This window comes from Odocoileus virginianus, chromosome X (genome assembly GCF_023699985.2).
Source record: "Odocoileus virginianus isolate 20LAN1187 ecotype Illinois chromosome X, Ovbor_1.2, whole genome shotgun sequence".
NCBI classification, from domain to species: domain Eukaryota; kingdom Metazoa; phylum Chordata; class Mammalia; order Artiodactyla; family Cervidae; genus Odocoileus; species Odocoileus virginianus.
The window spans coordinates 13,013,436-13,037,460 of record NC_069708.1 but is presented as its reverse complement, the minus strand read 5'-3'; the positions used below and the strand labels follow the sequence as shown (position 1 = coordinate 13,037,460).

The 24,025-nt window shown below is 40.3% G+C and overlaps 1 protein-coding gene across 1 annotated transcript; it reads right to left on the bottom strand.

Annotated features, from left to right (window-relative positions):
- Positions 1-351: 351 nt before the first annotated feature.
- Positions 352-23,200, bottom strand: ATP6AP2 (ATPase H+ transporting accessory protein 2). Its single transcript, XM_020912741.2, has 9 exons — positions 23,021-23,200; positions 18,423-18,553; positions 16,706-16,837; positions 7,153-7,248; positions 6,861-6,998; positions 5,933-5,986; positions 4,721-4,870; positions 3,647-3,766; positions 352-1,403 (listed from the first exon to the last, which is right to left on the bottom strand). The coding sequence occupies exons 1-9, from the start codon at positions 23,058-23,060 to the stop codon at positions 1,209-1,211; spliced, it is 1,056 nt and encodes a 351-aa protein (XP_020768400.1). The 5' UTR covers positions 23,061-23,200; the 3' UTR covers positions 352-1,208.
- Positions 23,201-24,025: the final 825 nt, after the last annotated feature.

Genomic DNA, 24,025 nt, shown 5'->3' with positions numbered 1-24,025 from the left:
AAGCTATAAGACTTTAAAACTAACCCTTAAGCCTTTTACCTTATTAGATGGTCCTTCATATTCTAATCAGTATTTAATATCTGCATAGTCACTTTTTTAAACACTATAGGGAAATTTAAGCCTTCCCCACCTGAAGTCTAGTGTGAATTTATCATATTCTGTATAAATTCAATGATAAGTGTAGAAAATAAAGTGTCTTCCTCATACTGGTAATGAATCAATCTCAGGAGGTGCAGTGGGAATAAACAAATGTAAAAAAAAAAAGTTTGTGTAACAAAACAGCCAATTATGATCAAAACCCTGTTTAGGTTTTTATAATATAAAATAGATGTAGTAATAAAATGACACCAATTTTGAATCATTATTAACTTTATTTGTCACTCTTTATAGACATTGGTCCACTTTCACATAAGAAGTAGGGAGTATCTACTTCCACTTAACATTCTATGTAGAACGATTTTGTACCGTAAACCAGAGTAACTTACACAAGGGGAAAACTGACTGAAATCATGCCCCAAGATGTCCCCCAAATGTTTTTGTGTATATGATTACAAGTGTCTTAACTCCACAAAGCTAGTTTATTAAAGTAGTTCATTCTTAGATTAATGTAGTATGTTTAATATCCACACTTGACCATTCAGATCACCAAACTTTCAGAAGAGATTAAAAAAAACAGCTATCATCTGTCAATCAGATGCAACTGAAAATGTGAGTGACTGCGTAAGCACATTCATAGTTAATAGCTGCTTGAAGTTAGAAACCTTTTCTTGTTTCAGAGATATTTACATTAAAACATTTACAAATGGTTCATAGTATATAACAGCCCAAATGTCACTTTTAACCTGTCCTGTGTAAGGAAGTTAAACATTTCAAATTCAGTGCATTTTCCCAACATAAATAACACAAACTATTCTAAATGTTTTACATTTATTACAGTGCATATTTCCAAATAGTAAATGGAATGAAATTATATTAAATGGTTATATCATTGTATTTAAGCATATTATGGAATCTATATCACACAAGTCAACTCACATCAATACTATATAATTCACTCTAAAAGAACATCACAGGCATACGCAAAAGAGAACAAAATTTGATTTTTTATAAATTTAAAGTGTACTATCTAGTTTAAACTACACTAAAAGATTTATTTTTACAGCCAATTTTCAAACCCTCTTTCTTTCCAAGTTTGGCATAAGCAAAGTTCAATCCATTCGAATCTTCTGGTTTGTCATCCTATAGATGATGCTATCATATCCAGGATCCATGTTCCAAATATTGTAACAGGTGACAATCAGAGTCAAGGCCAAGCCGATCATTATCCAAAGTACCAGGTTGAAAACCACTGAATATTCAAAATTATATTTATATGCAAGGTTATAGGGAGTTGAGGGGTCCTTCTACAATAAAAGAAAATCAAGATGGAAGAATATTAAGTTAGGAAATTATCACAATTTGATAGCTGTGATTCATTTATCTAACAAACATACTAAGTGGCAATAAGAGCTACATATATTAGGAACTAAGAAGGAGGAGCCTTCATGGAGAAGGTAAACACTCTGTTGGTGGAAGCAGAAAGTGGCTCAACTGCTTGAGAAAATTTGGCAATACCAATAAAGTTGATGGTGTTCATATATGGTGATCCAGCCAGTTCATACCCTAGGGAACACTTCTATATGTGTAGCAAGACATGTACAAGGATGTCTATCAACAGAGTGGATAATTAGCACATCCGTGCAGTGGAACACATAGCAGTAAAATGACCTCAACTACTCTATCGGCATGTGTGACTCTTAAATACTGAGGCTTTGCTCAGAGAAAAGACACAGTACGATTCCAAACAACATTGTTTAAGCCTAAATGAAGTGAAAGTGTTAGTCACTCAGTCGTATCCGACTCTGCAACCCCATGGACTGTAGCCCACCAGGCTCCTCTGTCCATGAGATTTCCCAGGCAAGAATACTGGAGTGGGTTGCCATTTCCTTCTCCAGGGGATCTTCCTAACCCAGGTCTCCTTCAGTTCAGGCATATTCTTTACCATCTGAGCTATCAGGGAAGCCCTTAAGGATAAATACATCTGTATTAAAACTGTAAAGAAAAGCCAAGGAATGGTTAACATAATATTCGAGAGAGCAATTTCCTCTAGGTGGGGAAGGTAGAGGAATAAGACAAGAGGGAGCTTCAAAGGAACAGGTATTACCTTCAGCTTGAGAGTGTTACATGTTAAAAGTTCTTTAACTAGTATTACATGTTACATACTTTTGTATTGTGTGTGTGGAGGGTGTATCCTGCCAGGGAGGTTTTACAGTCATTTCTGCTGGGTGGGGCCCACCCCCTCTTACCAGCGTAGGACCAGGGTTTGTGTTAATTTCTTGGCCCGAGGCTTCCCTAGGAGACATTCCACCACCCCCAACACATACCTGCCTGCACAGCACCCAAGTGGCCTTTCTGTCTCACTTTGCTGGTGTGTGTGTGCTAACGTCACTCCAGTTATGTCCGATTCTTTGCGACCCTATGGACTGTAGCCTGCCAGGCTCCTCAGTCCATAGAATTCTCCCGGTAAGAATACAGGAGTGGGTTGCCATGCCCTCCTCCAGGGGCTCTTCCTGACCCACGGTTTGAACCAGTGTCTTTTACGTCTCCTGCACTGGCAGGCAGGTTCTTTACCACTACCACCACCTGGAAGCCCCCTTTGCTGGTAGGTAGGCTGTTTTCCAATCTACCCTCTCACTGTGGGCATGGCGTTTTTGGCATCCCAGCTACACAAGGAAGTCTCAGTTCCAACTCCCGACAGTTAGAGAGCCAGTCCCTTGGCAACCCAACTGGCAATGTCCTCAGGATAGCCTGGTTATTACACAGTTCTCCAGTTCCCCTTACTTTCTTGAGAGTTAAACTATGCACTCAAAAGGGTAATTTTTTTTTTTAATCGGCCATTTCTAGATGCTCTGTAGTGGGAAAATTTTTCGGTCTGTCTAGCTTGGTGTGTTTTAAACAGAGGCTCTCCCACTCCTATTTAGGATGAAACAATCTCAAACCAGCCATGTCCAGATTGTCTTGAACACACATTACCTTTGAGCATCTCACTCTTCAGTCCCATGGGGCCCAAAGGAGAGTGTCCATAAAAGACTGGGGATCTGACTGCTCTGAGAGATAAAGCCAGCTGTAAATAATGTTCTTGGCCACACGATGCCTTGGCTGTGTGCATATACACTTGTTTTACTAGGGCTGGCACCCTTGCCTATGATCCTCTAAATGCTTAAAAATCAAAGTAAGATCCAGGCCAAAAATGAGAGACTGTACCATAAAGACAATGTGCCTCTGAGAAAAGCGGATTCTACAAGTTGAGAGCACCACACTCCTCCTGCACGTTAATGTCTGACATCACCTTGTAATACCTGTATTTGAATTATCTCACCAGCTCTGACAGATTTGCTTTTATCCATAACAAAGTACATTATCTGATTACAACCCCAAAGAATTGAGCATCACTTAAAAAACACTACCTCCATGAATAAGAAACTTATGTTTTAATCATTTTTCAGATTTACTGATTGCTCATGTATACTGCCCACAGGTGATGATTTGGTGGGTTTTTTAAGAGTTCATTTTACAAGTTTAAAGCATGATCCAAAAATGTACTCACCACTTGTTTTGTCTCAAGGATATTCCTCGTCTTCCTCACAAGGGATGTGTCGAATGATCTGACAGTCACCAACTCTACCACTGCATTCCCACCATAGAGATTGTACATGTCATCTGCAAACTGAAGCGTTATCGGCATTATTAAGAATCTCAAAACACATACTTATTAAAATTTTTGTAAAGCTTCGGTGCACCTACAAGAACAAACACAATTACCTATTGGCTCATGAAATGCAGTCTTAAAATAGGCAAGTCTTAAAGGTTTTGATTATGTTAAAATATTCAGAAAAGTGTTACGATTCAGCTCAAATACTCAGAATAAGAAAGTAGTCACTGAATTTGTTGGTGTGTTAATTGGGAGCAGGGAAGTAGAAAAGGAAAAGGAAATCTTTCTAAGTGGTCCCTGGTTAATCACACCTACAAAGGTTTTAACTGAAGCCTCATTGAAGGGCTGCAGGTGAATAACTTCACGGGCAGAGGAAAAGTAGCATTTACTAGTATCTACTACATGTCTGGTGCTGTGCCAAGTGCTGTTCTTTGATTATTTCATAGGGTTTAATGGGGACAGCGTTTCAGGGAAGATGAAAGTCTTGGCAATGGATGGTGGTACAGTTGCACAACAATGTGATTGTTTTTAGTGCCACAGAACTGTACACTTACAAATAGGTAAATGGTAAATTTTACGTTAGCTATATTTTACCATGATGAAAAGAGAAAAGTACTGTACTAGAGTTATCAATCATTTCCTACGCTGCCTCTGCCAGCATTCGAAAGAGAGAGATCTCTGGTAATTCTCTGGTGGTCCAGTGGTTAAGATTCAGCTCACTGCCAGGGCCCAGGTTCAATCTCTGGTGGGGGAACTAAGATCCTGCAAGCTGTGCTGCACAGCTCAAAGAAGGAAAGACACATTGACATCCCACTATATACCTGTGACATACCCACTCCATCCTCAGCCTTCAAAGAAGGTGAGTAAAAGACTTCAATCAGTAGTATTTCACTAAGCAGATTTTCCCATTAGGAAGCGAAAAGTCAAATGGTCATACTCTTAACTGCTCACACCCCATTGATGATTTACCTTTTGCAGAGCATCAATAAGGATCTTAGAGGCATCTCTAAATTGTTCAGAGTCTTCCCCATAATGTTTCCCAATTTCATCCAGGCCTGCCAACTCCAGTGAGTATAAATCAGGAGAATGATCCTTGGCTAGATGCTTATGTCGAGACAACTTAGGAGAACAAACAAAAGGAGGTGGAGAAAGTAATGCCAAACACAGCCAGTTGGAGTTTTCTACCTAAAAGGTATAACAGGGGCACCCCACTGTACCACAGTATGGGCTTCCCAGGTTGTTCAGTGGTAAAGATCCACCTGCCAGTGCAAGAGATGTGGCTTCGACCCCTGGGTTGGGGTCGAAGGAGGAGGAGGAGGAGGAAATGGCAACCCACTCCAGTATTCTTGCCTGGAGAATCCCATGGACAGAGGAGCTTGGTGGGCTACAGTCCAGGGGGTCACAAAGAGTCAGACATGACTGAGTGACTGACTATGCATGTCTGGGAGGGTGGCAAATGGAACTGGTTAAAATGGTAGTTTCTGAAATTCAACACAGATCTTAGTTTTTAGAAGCAATTATAATAAAAACTTATTTTAAAATTTCTTAAAAACCTCAGATATGGGCCAGGGTATGAGAGAACAGGTAGGTGGACCAGTCTGATCCTAGAGAGAGAGATGAGCCATCAGTGGTCACCTCCTGCACCACTAGCACCACACTTCCACACTCGCCAAACCACCCCCACTGAAAGTTTGGGCAACAACTATAGAAGATAGCACGCAGGTTAAGCTTTTCTATTTCATCATAGGATTAAAAAAATTCATTCCTCCCCTCCCAAAAGAACATACTACAGGCATATTTATTCCCTTCCTGACTTGGCTGACAGCACTGTTAGTCAAAACTGTATTTTCTACTGAGGTCTATTTTAGACCCAAAGATAAAGATACAGTAATTAAATCTTAATATCTGAGAAGAAATCAACAGGTCAAAACTACAGCCAGGGTGGCCTTACTCCTAGGCCTGTGTACTTGGAATATCTCTCCTAAAAGTAAAAATGCAGACTAATGCATGAGATGAGTTCAAAATCCCCAACACCACCACTAATTTCTCAACTTCCATGGAATCATAAATCTAAGGCATATGTAAACTTTTTGATTGGTTTCATTACCATTCAAGGAATCTCTAGAAATGTCTTCTGAAGCCAGAATAAATGGAACTGACAAATGAGAGTAGCCTACTTACCAAACTTGAAATATCACGTAGCACTTGCAGTTCAGAAAGAAAAAGGAGATCAACCTGCAGAGAGCAGAAAGAAATGAGCATTATCTGAAATACGCATCCAAGATCTGTATTTGCCATCTATCAAGTAAGGCACAGGATGTTACAGACATTAAACACATGAGTGAATTTATGCAACTGTCCTCCATTTGCTAGGTTCATTTCAACTGAAAATGCTTAGAGAATAGTACTTCCTAACAAAATGGTGAGAAGTTATTCTCCAGCACAGCGACTACCTCTCAATAACATTATTTTTGATAAAGCCATGATAAAGCATCCAAACTCTAAAGTGGTTTCCCCTCAGGGCATCAGAATGTTCTGGCACACTGCAATGAGGTCCTGCCAATAGCCTTGTTTGCTCACATCCCTTGAAGAATAAAAGGTGGTAGTCCTGGTCACCCAGAGTAGGTGAGGGGAGGCTACCACAAAGGTGGCATGTCATGTGGTTAAGAGGATGCACGAACAGGTGAATAGGTGGTAAAGCTGACATACAGGAGTCAAAGGAAGGGTAGCACCCTACACTGGACAGTTGAGAATGAATAGAAAAATGAGGCAACATACCAGAAGAGGCAGTGACTAACAGCTCCCACATTACCAGATCTACCCAGTTCCACCCACTACCAAAGTAGTTACTGTGATTTCTGGCCTGTCAGGATTAATTGGTGACAACCCTTGCACTAGTACGTCATAATATTTACTATAGCTCAGCTCACAAAAAGAGTCAGTTCATAAGAATCATTTTTTTTTAAATTACACTAAAGGAAAAAATGAGTCTACTCCAGCAGGAAACTTGTAAAACTTTTCATTTTCTAAAATTTCAAGTTTGCTCTAAAGTCAGAAGCATGAGAAATTAGTAATATTCACTTATTTATTCAATGACTACACTACTTACTTCATTGTTCCTACTCAGAGAATTGAGGGGAAGTGAAGTAAGAACAGAGTTTTCTTGAAACAGTCGATTGCGGAGCTGTCTGAGTGTTACTGAGAGATCTTCAAAAACTGAGTTTGCCTTCCCCACCATGTACACCCTCTGAAAGAAGAATCCAAAATTGTATTACATTCTGCAGATTAATTCCAATATACCAAGGTCTATCAGCATTTTTCATAAAATTCGTTTTAAATTTTCATTAAATAATGACAGTTTATTTTTCAAAGCATTTAAAATAAAAACTATCACAACTTACTTCCTCACTGGGAGCCAACTGCAAAACCACAGGAGTTTCTTCAGAAAATAAGGAGTGAATGGAATTTGCCACGCTGTCAAGACTAAAAGGAACTGCCTGAAATTTAAGAGTGAGACTTTAATTATTATCTGAACCTAAGTAGGAAGAAAAATCATTTAAATAGTATTAAAAAGGGAGCCTTAAAAAAAAAGTACCAGCATCTTCTACGAGAATTTAAAAGACCCAAATCATATCCAAATACAAAGATCCTGTTTGAGGATACTGAAGATTAAACAGCCCCCTAGTGGGCCAATGATTTTGTCTCCAAATGTGCCTAAATAAGAAAAAACTTGCAAAATTAAGGACAAAACACTATCTTGTGCAAAGCTTCACTTTCAGGTGGTCATGCATATGCTCAGCCCCAGTCGAGTCCAACTCTTTGCGACCCCATGGACTGCAGTCCACCAGGCTCCTCTGTCCATGGAATTCTCCAGGCAAGAATACTGGAATGGGTTGCCATTTCCTCCTCCAGGGGATCCTTCTGACCCAGGGATCAAACCCATGTCTCTGGCATCCCCTGCACTGACAGGCAGGTTCAGTTGGTCATTCAGGTATTTTTTAGCAGGAACACATTTGGTTTCAATATTGACAAAATGTGCCACAATGAATGCATATTCTACAATAATTTATTAACTTGCATTTAAGAGGTGAAGGGAATTTGAAAACTTAAATTTGATTGAAAGAAACAGACCTCATTTTTCATTTCAAAACTTTCAAAATGTTTACGGGATGGGAGGGAGGTTCAAGAGGGAGGAGACATACATCTATCTATGGTTGATTCATGTTGATGTAGAAACCAACACAATATTGTAAAGCAATTATTCTCCAATTAAAAATAAAAATTTAAAAATAATTTTAAAAAAAGGAAAAAATGTTTAATACAGTGTAGGGTTTAGTCTTCAGATAGACTGAAGATTCTTAGGCAACGGACAAAGTATGTCACAAGAAATATGAATGTGAAATTTATCTTAGGACCACATGGTATTAATAAACTGAAATTGCCAATTATGATAAAATGTACTTTTTCCCCTGAATTTCTTGTTAAAGTGTAACATACATATGGGGCTTCCAGATGGCTCAGTGCTAAAGAATCTGCCTACCAATGTAGGAGACACAGGGTTTGATCCCTGGGTCGGGAAGATTCCCCTGAAGAAAGAAATGGTAGCCCACTCCAGTATTCTTGCCTAGAAAATTCCCATAAGACAGAGGAGACTTGTGGGCTATAGTCCCATGGGGTCACAAAGAGTTGGACACAACTGATCACGCACGCACACAACATACATATAATATGCATAAATCTTGGCTTAAGAGTTCAGGGAATATTTATAAATGGATATTCATATAGCGCACCAGATCAAAATAAAACATCAGCACCCTACAAGCCTCTCTACCCACTCCCTCCACCCCCAAGGGTAATCAAAATTCTGACTTCTATTTCCATAGACCTGTTTCTGCCCCCACATTATTTTTTAAAAGAAGTAATGGTAACTTTTCCCCTCAAAAAGTATTTTATTCTCATCATTATTAAAGCAAGCAATATAGTAGCAATGTTTTTGTTTTAATGGAGATTTCTCAGAGTGATTTTTTTCAGTAGTTTCTTCTACTCTTAAAAGGTTCATAAGTAGCACGTTAATGTGGGCCAGGCAGAAATAAATGTGTTTAGTAACTGTGAAGTGAAATTAATTTTTTTCTCTTACTCAATGCATATCAACTCTTCCCCAGATTCTCTTAAAATAAGTTAATGAGTAACTGAAGATGGGGACCAGAGTTCCAACTTGCAAAAGCATCCTTTTTATAAGCATCCCGAGTGCCACAACGTGCCACAAACGTGCTCCTTTTGCAATCCTCACAGTCAACTTCCTTGGGATTTGGAAGGAATATGAGAACACGTAACACAAACTCTTCAGCCTCATTTCATCTCAGTGGCATTCATGGAAGGAAAGTTGACGATCAAAGATGACATGTCCCTAGCAATCAAACTGGAGAAGCTACTGAGTCAGGTGAACGCCAAACTGAGAAGGAAAAAAGGATACAGACCCGCTAAACTGGAAAGGAAAAAAAGCTCATGCTTAAAACTGTATTATAAGGATATGCACATGTTTGTCCTAGAGAAAACAGAAATTCTGTATCTATAGGACTTGAAACTAATAATAACAGCTAGCTAATCAAATAGAAGCTTCATTAAGTGGAATTCTAAAGCTTTTGTTTGTTTTGAGGTGGATTTTTCCCTTAGAGGCAGTCAGTCAGGGTCAAGCAATAACATGAGCTCTTTTCACAGTTTCTACTCATGTAAATTGAGGCTACTCTTTCTAAAATGTTTAATTTCAGATTGTAGGCTAATGAAAATCTGAAGGGCATTTTGGATTTTTAATATATTTTTTAAAAGAGATCTTCTACAGTGATTTTCACAGAAAATCATACACAGCAAGCTACTTAATAATCTTTGTGAAGACTAAGAAAAATGTTTTAATACACCTTTCATTTTTATTGTTCCCTTCCATTTACTCTGAAATTCTTCTGGTTTCTTTAGCTCACTAATTTCCAGTCTTTGAAATTATCTAACATGTGCATTTAAGGTTATAAATTTCCTTCTTACCACTTTAACCACACCCCACAATTTTAAAAATATATGGTACATTTTCAGTTCCAAATAATTTCAAAATCTCTGCTGTAGTTTTCTCAACCCATGAATTACTTAGGACTGTGTCTGTTCCAGTATCTTTTCATATTGACTTTTAAAAAATTTTGTACACATGCCACTTAAGAGACCAGTTCTATAAGATTTTTTATGAAAATAAGTTTGCCCGTTTCCATTCCTCTGAGGTACTCACTTTCTTTCCTCCATCTTTTTTCTTCCTCACTTCAAGTTAATTTTTTTCAGTTTTATTGAGAAAATTGACATACATCACTATATAAGTTTAAGGTGGATGACATAATCATTGTGAAATTACTACCACAGTAGTAATTACCATCACCATACAGATACCAAAAAGAGAGAAAGCAAAAAAGAAAATTTTTTTCCTTGTGAAGAGAACTTAGAATTTACACTTTTGACAACTTTCCTGTATCACACAGCAGTGTTAACTACACTCATCATGCTGACAACATTACATCCTTTGTAACTACTTGTAGCATTCACTTTCAAATCTTTTGTTTCCTTTTCTTTTAACCACCATCTCTAAATAATGTGTTTATATTGCTACATCTTTTTCAATTTTAGGCATTACCTATTTACTGCCCATTACAGAAGATGAGGATTAAGCTCTCCCACATCACCAACCAGAGCCCTATCTCCTTACATGCAGGTTCTCTCTGCACCTTCCCAATAGCTATATCATAAATCATTTTATTATGTCTACTTAAACAGTATTCTCAGCCTAGCTTCATAATGTGCAATTACTGCTTTTCCCTTCTTGCACTTATAATCCCCAGTGGCAACGATGAGGAATTTGCTACCATTTTACTCGCATTCCTTTGTCACACGACAGTATCTTTTCTCGTTGGTAAGACTGTCAGTATCCTTGACTGGTCTTCAGTTTCACTCATATTTAGGTGTTGATTTGCCTTTAGCCCACCTCAGTGTGCTCTAAACCTGAGGACTCATATCTCGTGTTTGTTTCTATCATTTGCAGTCATTTTGTAAAGGTATCATTTTGTTACTTTTTCAGATTTAACTGCATTGTGGTCAGAGAAGGTAGTTTATATGATACCATCTGTTGAGCTTTGCCTTGTGGCCTAACACATGGTCATTTTTTTGGTAAACATGTCATGTGCTTGGAGATAATGTATACTAGACCACAGGAAAAGTCTGAAAAAAATCCCCCCTCCAATTCCCATAAGGATAACAGCCGATCTATCAATAGAAACCCTTCAGGCCAGAAGGGAATGGCAGGACATACTTAGAGTAATGAAAGAGAATAACCTACAACCTAGATTACTGTACCCAGCAAGGGTCTCATTCAGATATGAAGGAGAACTCAAAAGCTTTACAGACAAGCAAAAGCTGAGAGAATTCAGCACCACCAAACCAGCTCTTCAACAAATGCTAAAGGATCTTCTCTAGACAGGAAACACAGAAAGGTTGTATAAACGTGAACCCCAAACAACAAAGTAAATGGCAACGGGACCATACCTATCAATAATTACCTTAAATGTAAATGGGTTGAATGCCCCAACCAAAAGACAAAGGCTGGCTGAATGGATACAAAAACAAGACCCCTATATATGCTGTCTACAAGAGACCCACCTCAAAACAAGGGACACATACAGACTAAAAGTGAAGGGCTGGAAAAAATATTTCACGCAAATGGAGACCAAAAGAAAGCAGGAGTCGCAATACTCATATCAGATAAAATAGACTTTCAAATAAAGGCTGTGAAAAGAGAAAAAGAAGGACACTACATAATGATCAAAGGATCAATCCAAGAAGAAGATATAACAATTATAAATATACATGCACCCAACATAGGAGCACTGCAATATGTAAGGCAAACGCTAACGAGTATGAAAGAGGAAATTAATAGTAACACAATAATAGTGGGAGACTTCAATACCCCACTCACAACTATGGATAGATCAACTAAACAGAAAATGAACAAGGAAACACAAACTTTAAAGGACACAATGGACCAGCTAGACCTAACTGACATCTATAGGACATTTCACCCCAAAACAATCAACTTCACCTTTTTCTCAAGTGCACGTGGAACCTTCTCCAGAATAGATCACATCCTGGGCCATAAATCTAGTCTTGGTAAATTCAAAAAGATTGAAATCATTCCAGTCATCTTTTCTGACCACAGTGCAGTAAGATTAGATCTCAATTACAGGAAAAAAATTATTAAAAATTCAAACATATGGAGGCTAAACAACACACTTCTGAATAACCAACAAATCATAGAAGAAATCAAAAAAGAAATCAAAATATGCATAGAAATGAACGAAAATGAAAACACAACAACCCAAAACCTATGGGACACTGTAAAAGCAGTGCTAAGGGGAAGATTCATAGCATTACAGGCCTACCTCAAGAAACAAGAAAAAAGTCAAATAAATAACCTAACTCTACACCTAAAGCAACTAGAGAAGGAAGAAATGAAGAACTCCAGGGTTAGTAGAAGGAAAGAAATCTTAAAAATTAGGGCAGAGATAAATGCAAAAGAAACAAAAGAGACCATAGCAAAAATCAACAGAGCTAAAAGCTGGTTTTTTGAAAAAATAAACAAAATTGACAAACCATTAGCAAGACTCATTAAGAAACAAAGGGAGAAGAACCAAATTAACAAAATTAGAAACGAAAATGGAGAGATCACAACAGACAACACTGAAATACAAAGGATCATGAGACTACTACCAGCAGCTCTATGCCAATAAAATGGACAACTTGGAAGAAATGGACAAGTTCTTAGAGAAGTATAACTTTCCAAAACTGAACCAGGAAGAAATAGAAGATCTTAACAAACCCATCACAAGCAAGGAAATCGAAACTGTAATCAGAAATCTTCCAGCAAACAAAAGCCCAGGACCAGATGGCTTCACAGCTGAATTCTACCAAAAATTTAGAGAAGAGCTAACATCTATCTTACTCACACTCTTCCAGAAAATTGCAGAAGAAGGTAAACTTCCAAACTCATTCTATGAGGCCACCATCACCTTAATTCCAAAACCAGACAAAGATGCCTCAAAAAAAGGAAAACTACAGGCCAATATCACTGATGAACATAGATGCAAAAATCCTTAACAAAATTCTGGCAAACAGAATCCAACAACATATTAAAAAAATCATACACCATGACCAAGTGGGCTTTATCCCAGGAATGCAAGGATTCTTTAATATCCACAAATCAATCAATGTAATACACCACATTAACAAATTGAAAGATAAAGACCATATGATTATCTCAATAGATGCAGAAAAAGCCTTTGACAAAATTCAACATCCATTTATGATTAAAACTCTCCAGAAAGCAGGAATAGAAGGAACATACCTCAACATAATAAAAGCTATATATGACAAATCCACAGCAAACATTACCCTCAATGGTGAAAAACTGAAAGCATTTCCCCTAAAATCAGGAACAAGACAAGGGTGCCCACTCTCACCACTACTATTCAACATAGTTTTGGAAGTGTTGGCCAGAGCAATCAGGGCAGAAAAAGAAGTAAAAGGAATCCAGATAGGAAAAGAAGAAGTGAAACTCTCTCTGTTTGCAGATGACATGATCCTCTACATAGAAAACCCTAAAGACTCTACCAGAAAATTACTAGAGCTAATCAATGAATATAGTAAAGTTGCAGGATATAAAATTAACACACGGAAATCTCTTGCATTCTTATACACTAACAATGAGAAAACAGAAAGAGAAATTAAGGAAACAATACCATTCACCACTGCAACAAAAAGAATAAAATACTTAGGAGTATATCTACCTAAAGAAACAAAAGACTTATACATAGAAAACTGTAAAACACTGATGAAAGAAATCAAAGAGGACACAAACAGATGGAGAAATATACCGTGTTCATGGATTGGAAGAATCAATATTGTCAAAATGGCTATTCTACCCAAAGCAATCTATAGATTCAATGCAATCCCTATCAAGCTACCAACGGTATTTTTCACAGAACTAGAACAAATAATTTCACAATTTGTATGGAAATACAAAAACCCTCGAATAGCCAAAGTAATCTTGAGAAAGAAGAATGGAACTGGAGGAATCAACCTGCCTGACTTCAAACTCTACTACAAAGCCACAGTCATCAAGACAGTATGGTACTGGCACAAAGACAGAAATATAGATCAATGGAACAGAATAGAAAGCCCAGAGATAAATCCACGAACCTATGGTCACCTCATCTTCGACAAAGGAGGCAAGAATATACAATGGAAAAAAGACAACCTCTTTAACAAGTGGTGCTGGGAAAACTGGTCAACCACCTGTAAAAGAATGAAACTAGAACACTTTCTAACACCATACACAAAAATAAACTCAAAATGGATTAAAGATCTAAACGTAAGACCAGAAACTATAAAACTCCTAGAGGAGAACATAGGCAAAACACTCTCTGACATAAATCACAGCAGGATCCTCTATGACCCACATCCAAGAATATTAGAAACAAAAGCAAAAATAAACAAATGGGACCTAATGAAACTTAAAAGCTTTTGCACAACAAAGGAAACTATAAGCAAGGTGAAAAGACAGCCCTCAGATTGGGAGAAAATAATAGCAAACGAAGCAACAAAGGATTAATCTCAAAAATATACAAGCAACTCCTGCAGCTCAACTCCAGAAAAATAAATGACCCAATCAAAAAATGGGCCAAAGAACTAAACAGACATTGCTCCAAGGAAGACATACAGATGGCTAAAAAACACATGAAAAGATGCTCAACATCACTCATTATCAGAGAAATGCAAATCAAAACCACAATGAGGTACCATCACACGCCAGTCAGGATGGCTGCTATCCAAAAGTCTACAAGCAATAATGCTGGAGAGGGTGTGGAGAAAAGGGAACCCTCATACACTGTTGGTGGGAATGCAAATTAGTACAGCCGCTATGGAGAACAGTGTGGAGATTTCTTAAAAAACTGGAAACAGAACTGCCATATGACCCAGCAATCCCACTTCTGGGCATACACACCGAGGAAACCAGATCTGAAAGAGACACGTGCACCCCAATGTTCATCGCAGCACTGTTTATCATAGCCAGGACATGGAAGCAACCTAAATGCCCATCGGCAGACGAATGGATAAGGAAGCTGTGGTACATATACACCATGGAATGTTACTCAGCCATTAAAAAGAATTCATTTGAATCAGTTCTAATGAGATGGATGAAACTGGAGCCCATTATACAGAGTGAAGTAAGCCAGAAAGATAAAGACCATTACAGTATACTAACATATATATATGGAATTTAGAAAGATGGTAACGATAACCCTATATGCAAAACAGAAAAAGAGACACAGATGTATAGAACAGACTTTTGGACTCTGTGGGAGAAGGCGAGGGTGCGATGTTTCAAGAGAACAGCATCGAAACATGTATATTATCTAGGGTGAAACAGATCACCAGCCCAGGTTGGATGCATGAGACAAGTGCTCGGACCTGGTGCACTGGGAAGACCCAGAGGGATCGGGTAGAGAGGGAGGTGGGAGGGGGGATCAGGATGGGGAATACATGTAAATCCATGGCTGATTCATGTCAATGTATGACAAAAACCACTACAATATTTTAAAGTAATTAGCCTCCAACTAATAAAAATAAATGAAAATAAATAAATAAATAAATAGAATTCTGGGGAAAAAAAAATCCCCCCTCCCAAATCAGCATCTTTTGACCAGTGTTATAATGCAATGAAATTAGAAACTGAATAATTAAAAATTATCCTGAAAGAACCCACATGTTACAACACTTTTAAATAACTCATGGGTTAAAGAAATCAACATAAATTACAATATATTTTTAAGTGGAAGTGAAAGTACCACATCTAAAAAAAAAACTTTTAACTGCCTCTAGTTTCTAGCCCTTCCTTTAACTTTCTCACAATTTTATTATATGTATGTATTTTCAAGTCTCTTTTTGAGACTGGTTTATTATCTGTAGTTCTAGGGGGATGAATTCTGTTTGTTGGACCTGCTGACTTTCTCATGGCATTTTTTTCCCCCTCAAGTGTTTTGGTAAATTCAACTCTTCTTTTTTTTTACCACAACAGCCCTGGATTGTGGACATATCTGTGTGGGATGGATTGTATGAATTTGAAGTAGATAACTGTACAGTATAAGCCCATAGTTCAGATTTCTCATAGGGGGCTCTTTGGGTTCCACAGCTAAGGGTGGCAAGCCAGCTCCTCTGTGGTAGCCCTGGGGCAGTTGGGGCTTCCTTTCGAGAACAAGACAGCATTTTTATAGCCCCTGGCTTTCTGTAAGGAACACAATTTCACCTTCAGCTCCTGCTCATCACTGTGGCTTCTATATTTTCTATTCACATCTGGCACCTGTGTGTATCCCTTTCTTGCTTTCAATTTTAGTTATACATGTAAAGATGTTTGCTGACTTCCATATGCTTACAGTAGAAGGAGGGCCTTTCACAACAGTTCAGTCAGCCATATTGCCTGAAAAGCCCGTAAAAGAATAAGTGAGCCAGCAAAACTGCCCCCAGTCTTTTCCTTACCAAAACAAATGATAAAATTCTGAAGGGAAGGTGATGAAATAATGCCCAAGAATATGTCAACAGGTTACACCCTCAATTGATTTCTCTTTTTCAATCCTCTGACTATTCTCAGAGCGGGGCAATTTCTTGACCTCTTACACTTAGAAAGTACTCTCATGCATAGCAAGCAGCCAAGTTTCAATCAATCTGCAACCATCATATAATTTTTTTTAAAACTGCAGTTTATTTATCAGGGCATTAAAAGAAAGATGAGTGCTTAGAACACAATCCATAGTGACAGCTGACAAGACAAAATGTTAAATGCAACCCCTTTAATTCTTTATGGTAAATACTCACATTTTCCAAAGGGTACGAAATGACGCTGCCTGGGGGTAGAGCAAGCTTGTCCACTCCTTTCACCATCACCATAACAGTAGCTCGAGGACGGTGGAATAGGTTACCTACTGCAAGGCCTGGCCAAGAAAGGTCCTGCACATTGAAAAGCATGAAACTGTGCTTAATTATCAATTCAGGAAACCATTTCCCCAGTAACATCTGACAAGCAGAGTTAAGGGGTTCTGGGATGATACCAGCAATGAAAACTCATAGGGACAGCAAACGTCTTATTTAAGGCAGTAGTTGCAATCTCCTAATTGAGGATGCTGAGTTCTACCTTCTTCATTTTAACTGCCACAGACTTGAAACAGTAAAGTCTAATAATAAGTCATCTCAAACCTTCTGTGGAAAAAAGCAGGCAAGTGAGCAAAATGTAGGTACTTTCCAAATTCCAGATTATGAAATACTTTCTCCTCCATGTAACTGTGGATATTTTCTTCCCTCACATCATCCTTTGCCCTTATCTGCTACAATATCATGTTTCTCTTTCACAGTGACACAGCAAGACTACCATTACAACATTCTCTTTAAGCACTTTATAAATAAAATTCCTGCTGAAAGTGACTTGTAGTTTAGTAATAATTACTTCTAAAGGTTATTTTGACAGCCATTTGTAGTCAAAATTAAGTTCGTAAAGAACAAGGTACAAATTTCATATTTAAATGTAAACAACCAGTCACATTCATGCAAGGAGCTCCACCCAGAGGCCCAACTGAGAGGCAGTTCCTGTGCACAGCTTCTGGTTTCAAGGGCACTCAGGACCTAGGAAGAACATTCCTCTGAGTGATTCATGATGTCTAGAGACCACCTCAAAAGCATCAAACCTTAAAGTGGGAGGAGACAGGGAGATAGAACAAACTCCATCTCCTTTCTTCCAGCCCTGAGCTTTAAGCTCTCTCATGCTGACTGGATCTAGGCCACTCTCTGCAACAATCACACACAAGCAGTCGGTTACTACAACAGGTTATGACTACTGACCACATTATTTTCCTAAACTCAGGTAAGATGCATATACATTGCATCATTCATAATAAATTGCAATGGGCTGAATGCTTGTGTCCCCTTGAAACTCATGTTGAAATCCTAACCCCCTCCAATGTGATGGTATTAGGAGGAGGGGCTGAGGGAGGGAACTAGGTCATGAGGATGGAATCCTTATAAATGGGATTAGACCCCTTAGAAAGGGGACTCCAGAGGGCTCTCTCTACCACATACAATAAGAAGTTGGCACTCTGCAACCTGGAGAGGATCTTCACCATGCTGGCACCCTATCTTGGACTTCTAGCCCCTAGAAGTGGAAGAAGTAAGTGTTGTTGTTTATAAAACACCCAGTCTGTGGTACTTTGTAATGGCAGCCTCAGATAAGACACAAATCTATCATGTGTACTGGAAAAAACCAATAAATTTATACATCTTATTAACAGTAGGACAGATGCATTCTCTAATATAACAAAGGACGTCACTACTATGAATAAACAATTACATGGTTAATGTTTTATAATGCTTTGCTTTCATAACCAAGCTTGAAACACTTACCTAAAATCTCTCTGACTACAAATAAATTTTTTACTTTTGTAATCTGTTTCTATGTCTGCCTGCTGCTTTCTTGGGCTATTAACAGAAATCAACAAAAATGCTTTCAGAAGCAGCTCCAGATATTTTTTTAAAATACACATACCTCTTTCACAGAGAAGCCCATTGACAACGCAGCCACGTCTGGGATTCGCTCTCCTGGAATAGGCCAATTTCCATTCCGGAAAACAACAGATCCTGGTGATCTTAATATACTGAATTCGTTCCCTAAGATACCTGAAAAGAAAACAGATTAATAATCAGCATCACAAAATTTCTGCAACTACACTGAAAAAGTTTAATTACATACTTTCCCATTCTCCATTGACTTAGCATACTAAAATGCTGACAAAATGCTGAATCCTAAAGATCAACAAATTCTTTTACCAAATATCACTGCAAGAATTTAAGCCCATACCTTCTGCTGTAACAAAGTTACAGCAATGAAACAGGATTCTCATAATGATGTAGATGCCTTCCTGCAGATGGCCCCTAAACAGGGGCATGTGACAATTTGGCAAGGATTAGAAATCAGAGCATTTATCCAGATTTTCAAGAACAAAAACCAAAACCTTGACCCAGACTAGAAAGGAAGAAAATAAACTTGAAATGTCTAAGTTATTTCTACCACCAATTCTCTCTTCAAAATGCAAATTCAAAAAATTTCTAATATATCACTCTGAAATTTCAGCCGGTTAGTCTATCTTAGGATAGATCCTAGCTTTCCTTATGTCCCATAGGCAAAGCTAGTGAAGTGAGAACTGTCAAATGGGGGGTGGAGGGTACACATTACCAGTTAGAAGGTATAATACTTCAGACTTTAGAAACGAAGTCCAGGACATAGTATTTCCAACGAACATATCAAGAGGCTGAGAAAAGGTAGACTCCTATACCAAGAAACTAAACTTCATGCAGGCATCGCCACGATACCTGAAAGGTCACCCATCTGAACACGACTAGTGAATGGAGATGCCACCTCAACTTACAAACCCTACATTTGCCAGTAATCATCTCCATAGTCCCAACATTCTAATCATTTACAAAGTGTAAGAAGTTGGCTTCCCAACTTGGAACAGACCCTGTACCAGAAGTTAGGTGGCTGTATGGCTGGGGGCATAAAAAGCTGGCCCTGTACAATATGAGTCCCATGAGGGCAGGGGTTTTGGTTTGTCTTGTTCACACAATAGCCCCAGGGTTGAGAACAGTGCCTGGCACACTGGTGCTCCATCAATACTTGTTGAGAGTGAATGAATGAAGCTACACCTTGCACTAGCCCTTTTTCCTTCTCAACTGGCTCTTTTATTTGAGCACACAAAAATACTTGTAGGGTGCTCCCATTCTAAAATCCACACCACAGAAACTCTCCTTTGGTCCTACCAGCTCCCTCCTGCCTCTGCTTCCCTTCAGATGAAGAACCACCTTGGAAGAGTAGTCAGCCACCACCTGGCTCCTCTGCTTCTTTATCTCCTATATGCTACCTGACCCACAGCTTCTGACCCTACCACGCCACCCCGAAATGACTCACCAAATCCCAGAGACAGTTTGCAAGCCTCAATTTATGTAACTGCCCAAAGCGGCTGATTCTGGCAACTCTGTCCTTGAAACTCCTGCCCTGGTCTCCCTAAGCCTGAGCCCCTGGTTTTCCTCCCAGTCCCTCTGGCTGCCTTTCTCCTCAGTTTCTTCTCCTTCCCCTCCTTTAAAGCAGCGACATGCAAGCTTTTTAGATTTCAACCCTTTCAGTACGAAGCTTGAAAGTATTCCCAGTATACATATGTCTACTTAAAAAGTATACATTCACAAATTATAGTGTAATAATGGGTTCATAATATATTACAAAGCACCAAAATCCAGCACACTCCACTTTGGAGATCTGCAGCTCCATTCCTGACCCCCACTGCTTACTGTTCTACGCTGGCTTGCCCCCTGCCTCGGCCCATCTACTCCCTAAGGCTCCAAACACCAAAAACACAGTCATGGGTTCCAGATTTTTATTTTCAGCCTAGATTCCCTTTAAGCCTTCTGCCTAGATATCCAGCAGTCTGCTGAGCATTTCCTTCCAAGTTCCACGGGTGCTTCAAACGCAACAGGTTCAGAACTGAACTGGCCATTTTCCCCACACACGACTCCTGTATTCTCTGTATCAAAGGATGACGCCACCTTCCACCCAGCTGCTTGAATTAATCATCTTGAAACCCTTCCTCAGCACCACAGCTCATCAACCTCTGAGTTCTGTCTATCTTTTCTTCTTATCTCCCAAGCCCTTTCCCCTCCATGTCCAGGGCCCTCCTCAGGCCTTCCTGAGGCTAGACAGAACCGGCCTCCTTGTGACCGGTCATGCCACTCTTCCAGTCTTCCCAGCACCTTTTCAAACTACAGATCTGAATGTTCACCCTTCAGCTCAACCACCTTCACTCAATGCCCAGAGTCTCTGAGACAAAATCCAAAACCTAACACCCAAGGCACTTCACCACCCTTCCTATGGAATCTCTGCAACTTTAACTCCTATACGTTTCAGCTCCACCAAACTGCTCTTTTGCTCTCATATCTCTGTGCTTTTACACATACTGTTCTGTCAAAAAACCCTTTTCTTCCCACCCCAACTGTTCACACATTTACATGTGAGGCACCCAGCCTAGGGAAATTTCCCCCAGCCTCCCCAATCTGGGCTAGAGGTTAAGAATCCTTCGCTTTGGGAATACCCACCATATTGTGTTGTCATCTCTGAATGAAGATGAAATCATCATGTAAAAAACTAAAGAGGTCCTACTTTTGACCTCTGGGGTATTACTAACCAAATCGAATCCTTCTTCAACGTGACGCCCCTTCACATTCCATGTGTCTGCCCTTGGCCCTTCCTCTCCAAGCTAACCATCTGATTTTTTCCCCCAAATACTCCTCATGACCTGGTATTTACTTCTAGTTCACTTCCACTCTCTCCCTGATTTGGTATCGCCATTTTAAATGACATATTTTTTCCGCGAGCACGTGACCTGGTATTTACTTCTAGTTCACTTCCACTCTCTCCCTGATTTGGTATCGTCATTTTAAATGACATATTTTTTCCTCAAATACAGAAGTCAGATCTCTTAAAAGATGTTTTCCATAAGTCACATTTAGTCACTGTGGAAAACAGTAATTTAACCTCATCTGACAAGACCACAGCAGTGAAGAAGCTGACAGGATCAGATTCTTGGTCTGTATGAACTAGACTTTTCTAGTTAGGAAAGCAGGTTCAAACCATGTACAGAAGCAATTATTTGCCTCAGACCAAAACTTAACAAAACCCCCCAAACCTCACTGAATCACAGGAAGATCAATTATAACATTAAAACATGCATTTCAGCAAGATGTTCAGTTAAATCACAGTATCAAAGAGAAGATCTTTACATTTCCAAAACCAAGTTTAAAAAATTAAATTCTCCTGAAGTACCCAACTAGACTGATCAGAATGACCTTGCCAGAGCCAGAGATGAAAGGAACAATACAACTCTAAAATTCTACAGTCATGAAAACAAGCCAGCTAGCATCAACACAACACTGGGCACCTCCAGGGATGGAGAAGACCTGTAGACTTCAAAAACATCAAAGGTCTATACCTCCATGTAAAATTAAACCACCATTCCCAAAGTGAAGTGTCTCAGCACTTCACAGAACAGTGGCACAGGCCGTCTACAGATTTTTAACCTCTAGGTTTTAAACTGGCAAGCTGGGGAACAGGGACCCATTCCTCCAAACTGTTCTCAATGAGGTCTCATGTTCGCCACTCTCCGTGCCCCTAGTTTCAGCACCCATCATTCCCACATTCTCACACCTGTGCCACAACAGATACAATAGGAAAGGCCCACCGGGCTCCAAAGCCCAGTGATCTGGGTTCAGTCTCAGGCTTGCTGCTTACCACTTGTGTGCTGTGGGTAACTTATCTAGGCTTGACCACTCTCCTAAGGACTGATGCAAAATTAAATTAATTACATGATACACGGTAAGCTAAATAGGAGCTGACTGGCATTCCCCTTGCTGAATACTGGGGAACCTAGATTCACGGAGAAAGCTACCATTTGACATGTGACCCCAAGAACGTGACTCATGCCTTAGTTTCCAAATCCTTAAAATTAGGAACTACTGCAAACTTTGTGGAGAGGTACTTGGAATTCTCCTTGAGAAAATAATCACACAAAAACAATTATTAATACTCCACTCCCAACTTTCGTATCTTGAAACCGTGGGGAGGGGGAGGAGGAATTTCACCAATTACTGATGACCACTGCTAGAAATAAAGACACCAAGAAAAGCAGCAGCTGAGGGCAGCTGGGACGTCAGCCTCTTCGCAAAGGGCTGCGGTTCATCAGCTGATTGAGAAATGCCTCCCGGTCCTCCGAAGCGCCTCCCGAGGCGGAAGAGGCCGGAGCGAGACAGCTGGACGCGCCTTTCTCGAAGGGGCGGAAGGTGGAGGCCGGCTCAGGTGCCCCCACGCAACCCAGCCCCGCCCCGCCCGGCCCGGTCCCTGCCAGCCCGCCAGGCCGCGCCGCCACAGGCTGGCCCAGAGAGAAGATCGAGAGAGAGGCGGCTGGGGCGAGGCCACCGCCGGCTGCCCGCACTGCGGCACCCGCCCCACTGCCGCCCACCCTCGGCTGCCCGCGACCCCCAAGCCCAGCGGCCCTCGGAGCTCCCTCGCGGAGCGCCTCCCGCCCGCCCCCGGGTCCTTACCCGCCACCAAGGACGACAGGAGCACGACAAGCACAGCCATGGTTCCGCGGCGGCTGTAGCAGCGCAGGGCGACGCGGAACTGACCAGCAGGACGCTAACGACCACCACAGCACGAGCGCTGCTGCGACTCCCAGAGGTCGCCCTGTCGTCGCCTCCGCGGGGACGGTCGCCGCCTTCTCCACCAATCCCTAGCTACGCCGCGGTTTGCGGGAGTGACGTAGCTTGGGGAACGTCAGGGTGATGGGCGGAGCCTAACATGATGGATAGAAGGCACTGTCAGGCAACGATCGCCGAGCCGGGCAGTCCCGCCCCCGGCCCGTGACGAAGGGTCATGAGATGGAGGGTAGGGCTGGGGATCCGGGACTGAGGGGGAAGGACGGAACCTGTCAAGGGGTGCAGACAGCCCCAGAGAGACCACACGGTGGGGCTGCCTCCCGGGTGTGGACCCTTTCGCCAGTCTTGAGTGACGGTCTTCTATCAGGGTGTCTGTCTGTAGCGATCGCGAGCTGCAAGGCTGGTTTGGGTTTCGCTCTAACAATTACACAGATGCTGAGCACCTGCTTGGAGGAAGCCAGGCGCCTCGGGAAATCCCAGCACTCCAAGTAGGGGTGCCAGATAAACTACAGGACGCCCAGTTAGGTTTGAATTTCAGATAGACAACGAATAATTTTTAGGATAAACGTCATGAATATTTCATGGGACATACTTAAACTAAAAAAAAAGTTATTTGTTGTTTATCTGAAATTCAAATATAACTGGGCGTCCTACATTCTGATTTGCTAAATCTGGCAACCCTAAGACTTATTGATCTACCCAAGAATTAGTTACATTAGTTAATTATTTCCTTCATCCATCCTTTAGTATGTGAAGGCTAGACATAATTAATTTGGCCAGCATCCTCCCTTCTGACATCTCATGGGTTGTTTTTTTTAACCTCGATATGAAGCAAGAAGTGACAATGTATCAACTGTGTTCAGAAAACAGCTGATGGCCTTGAAAGATGGA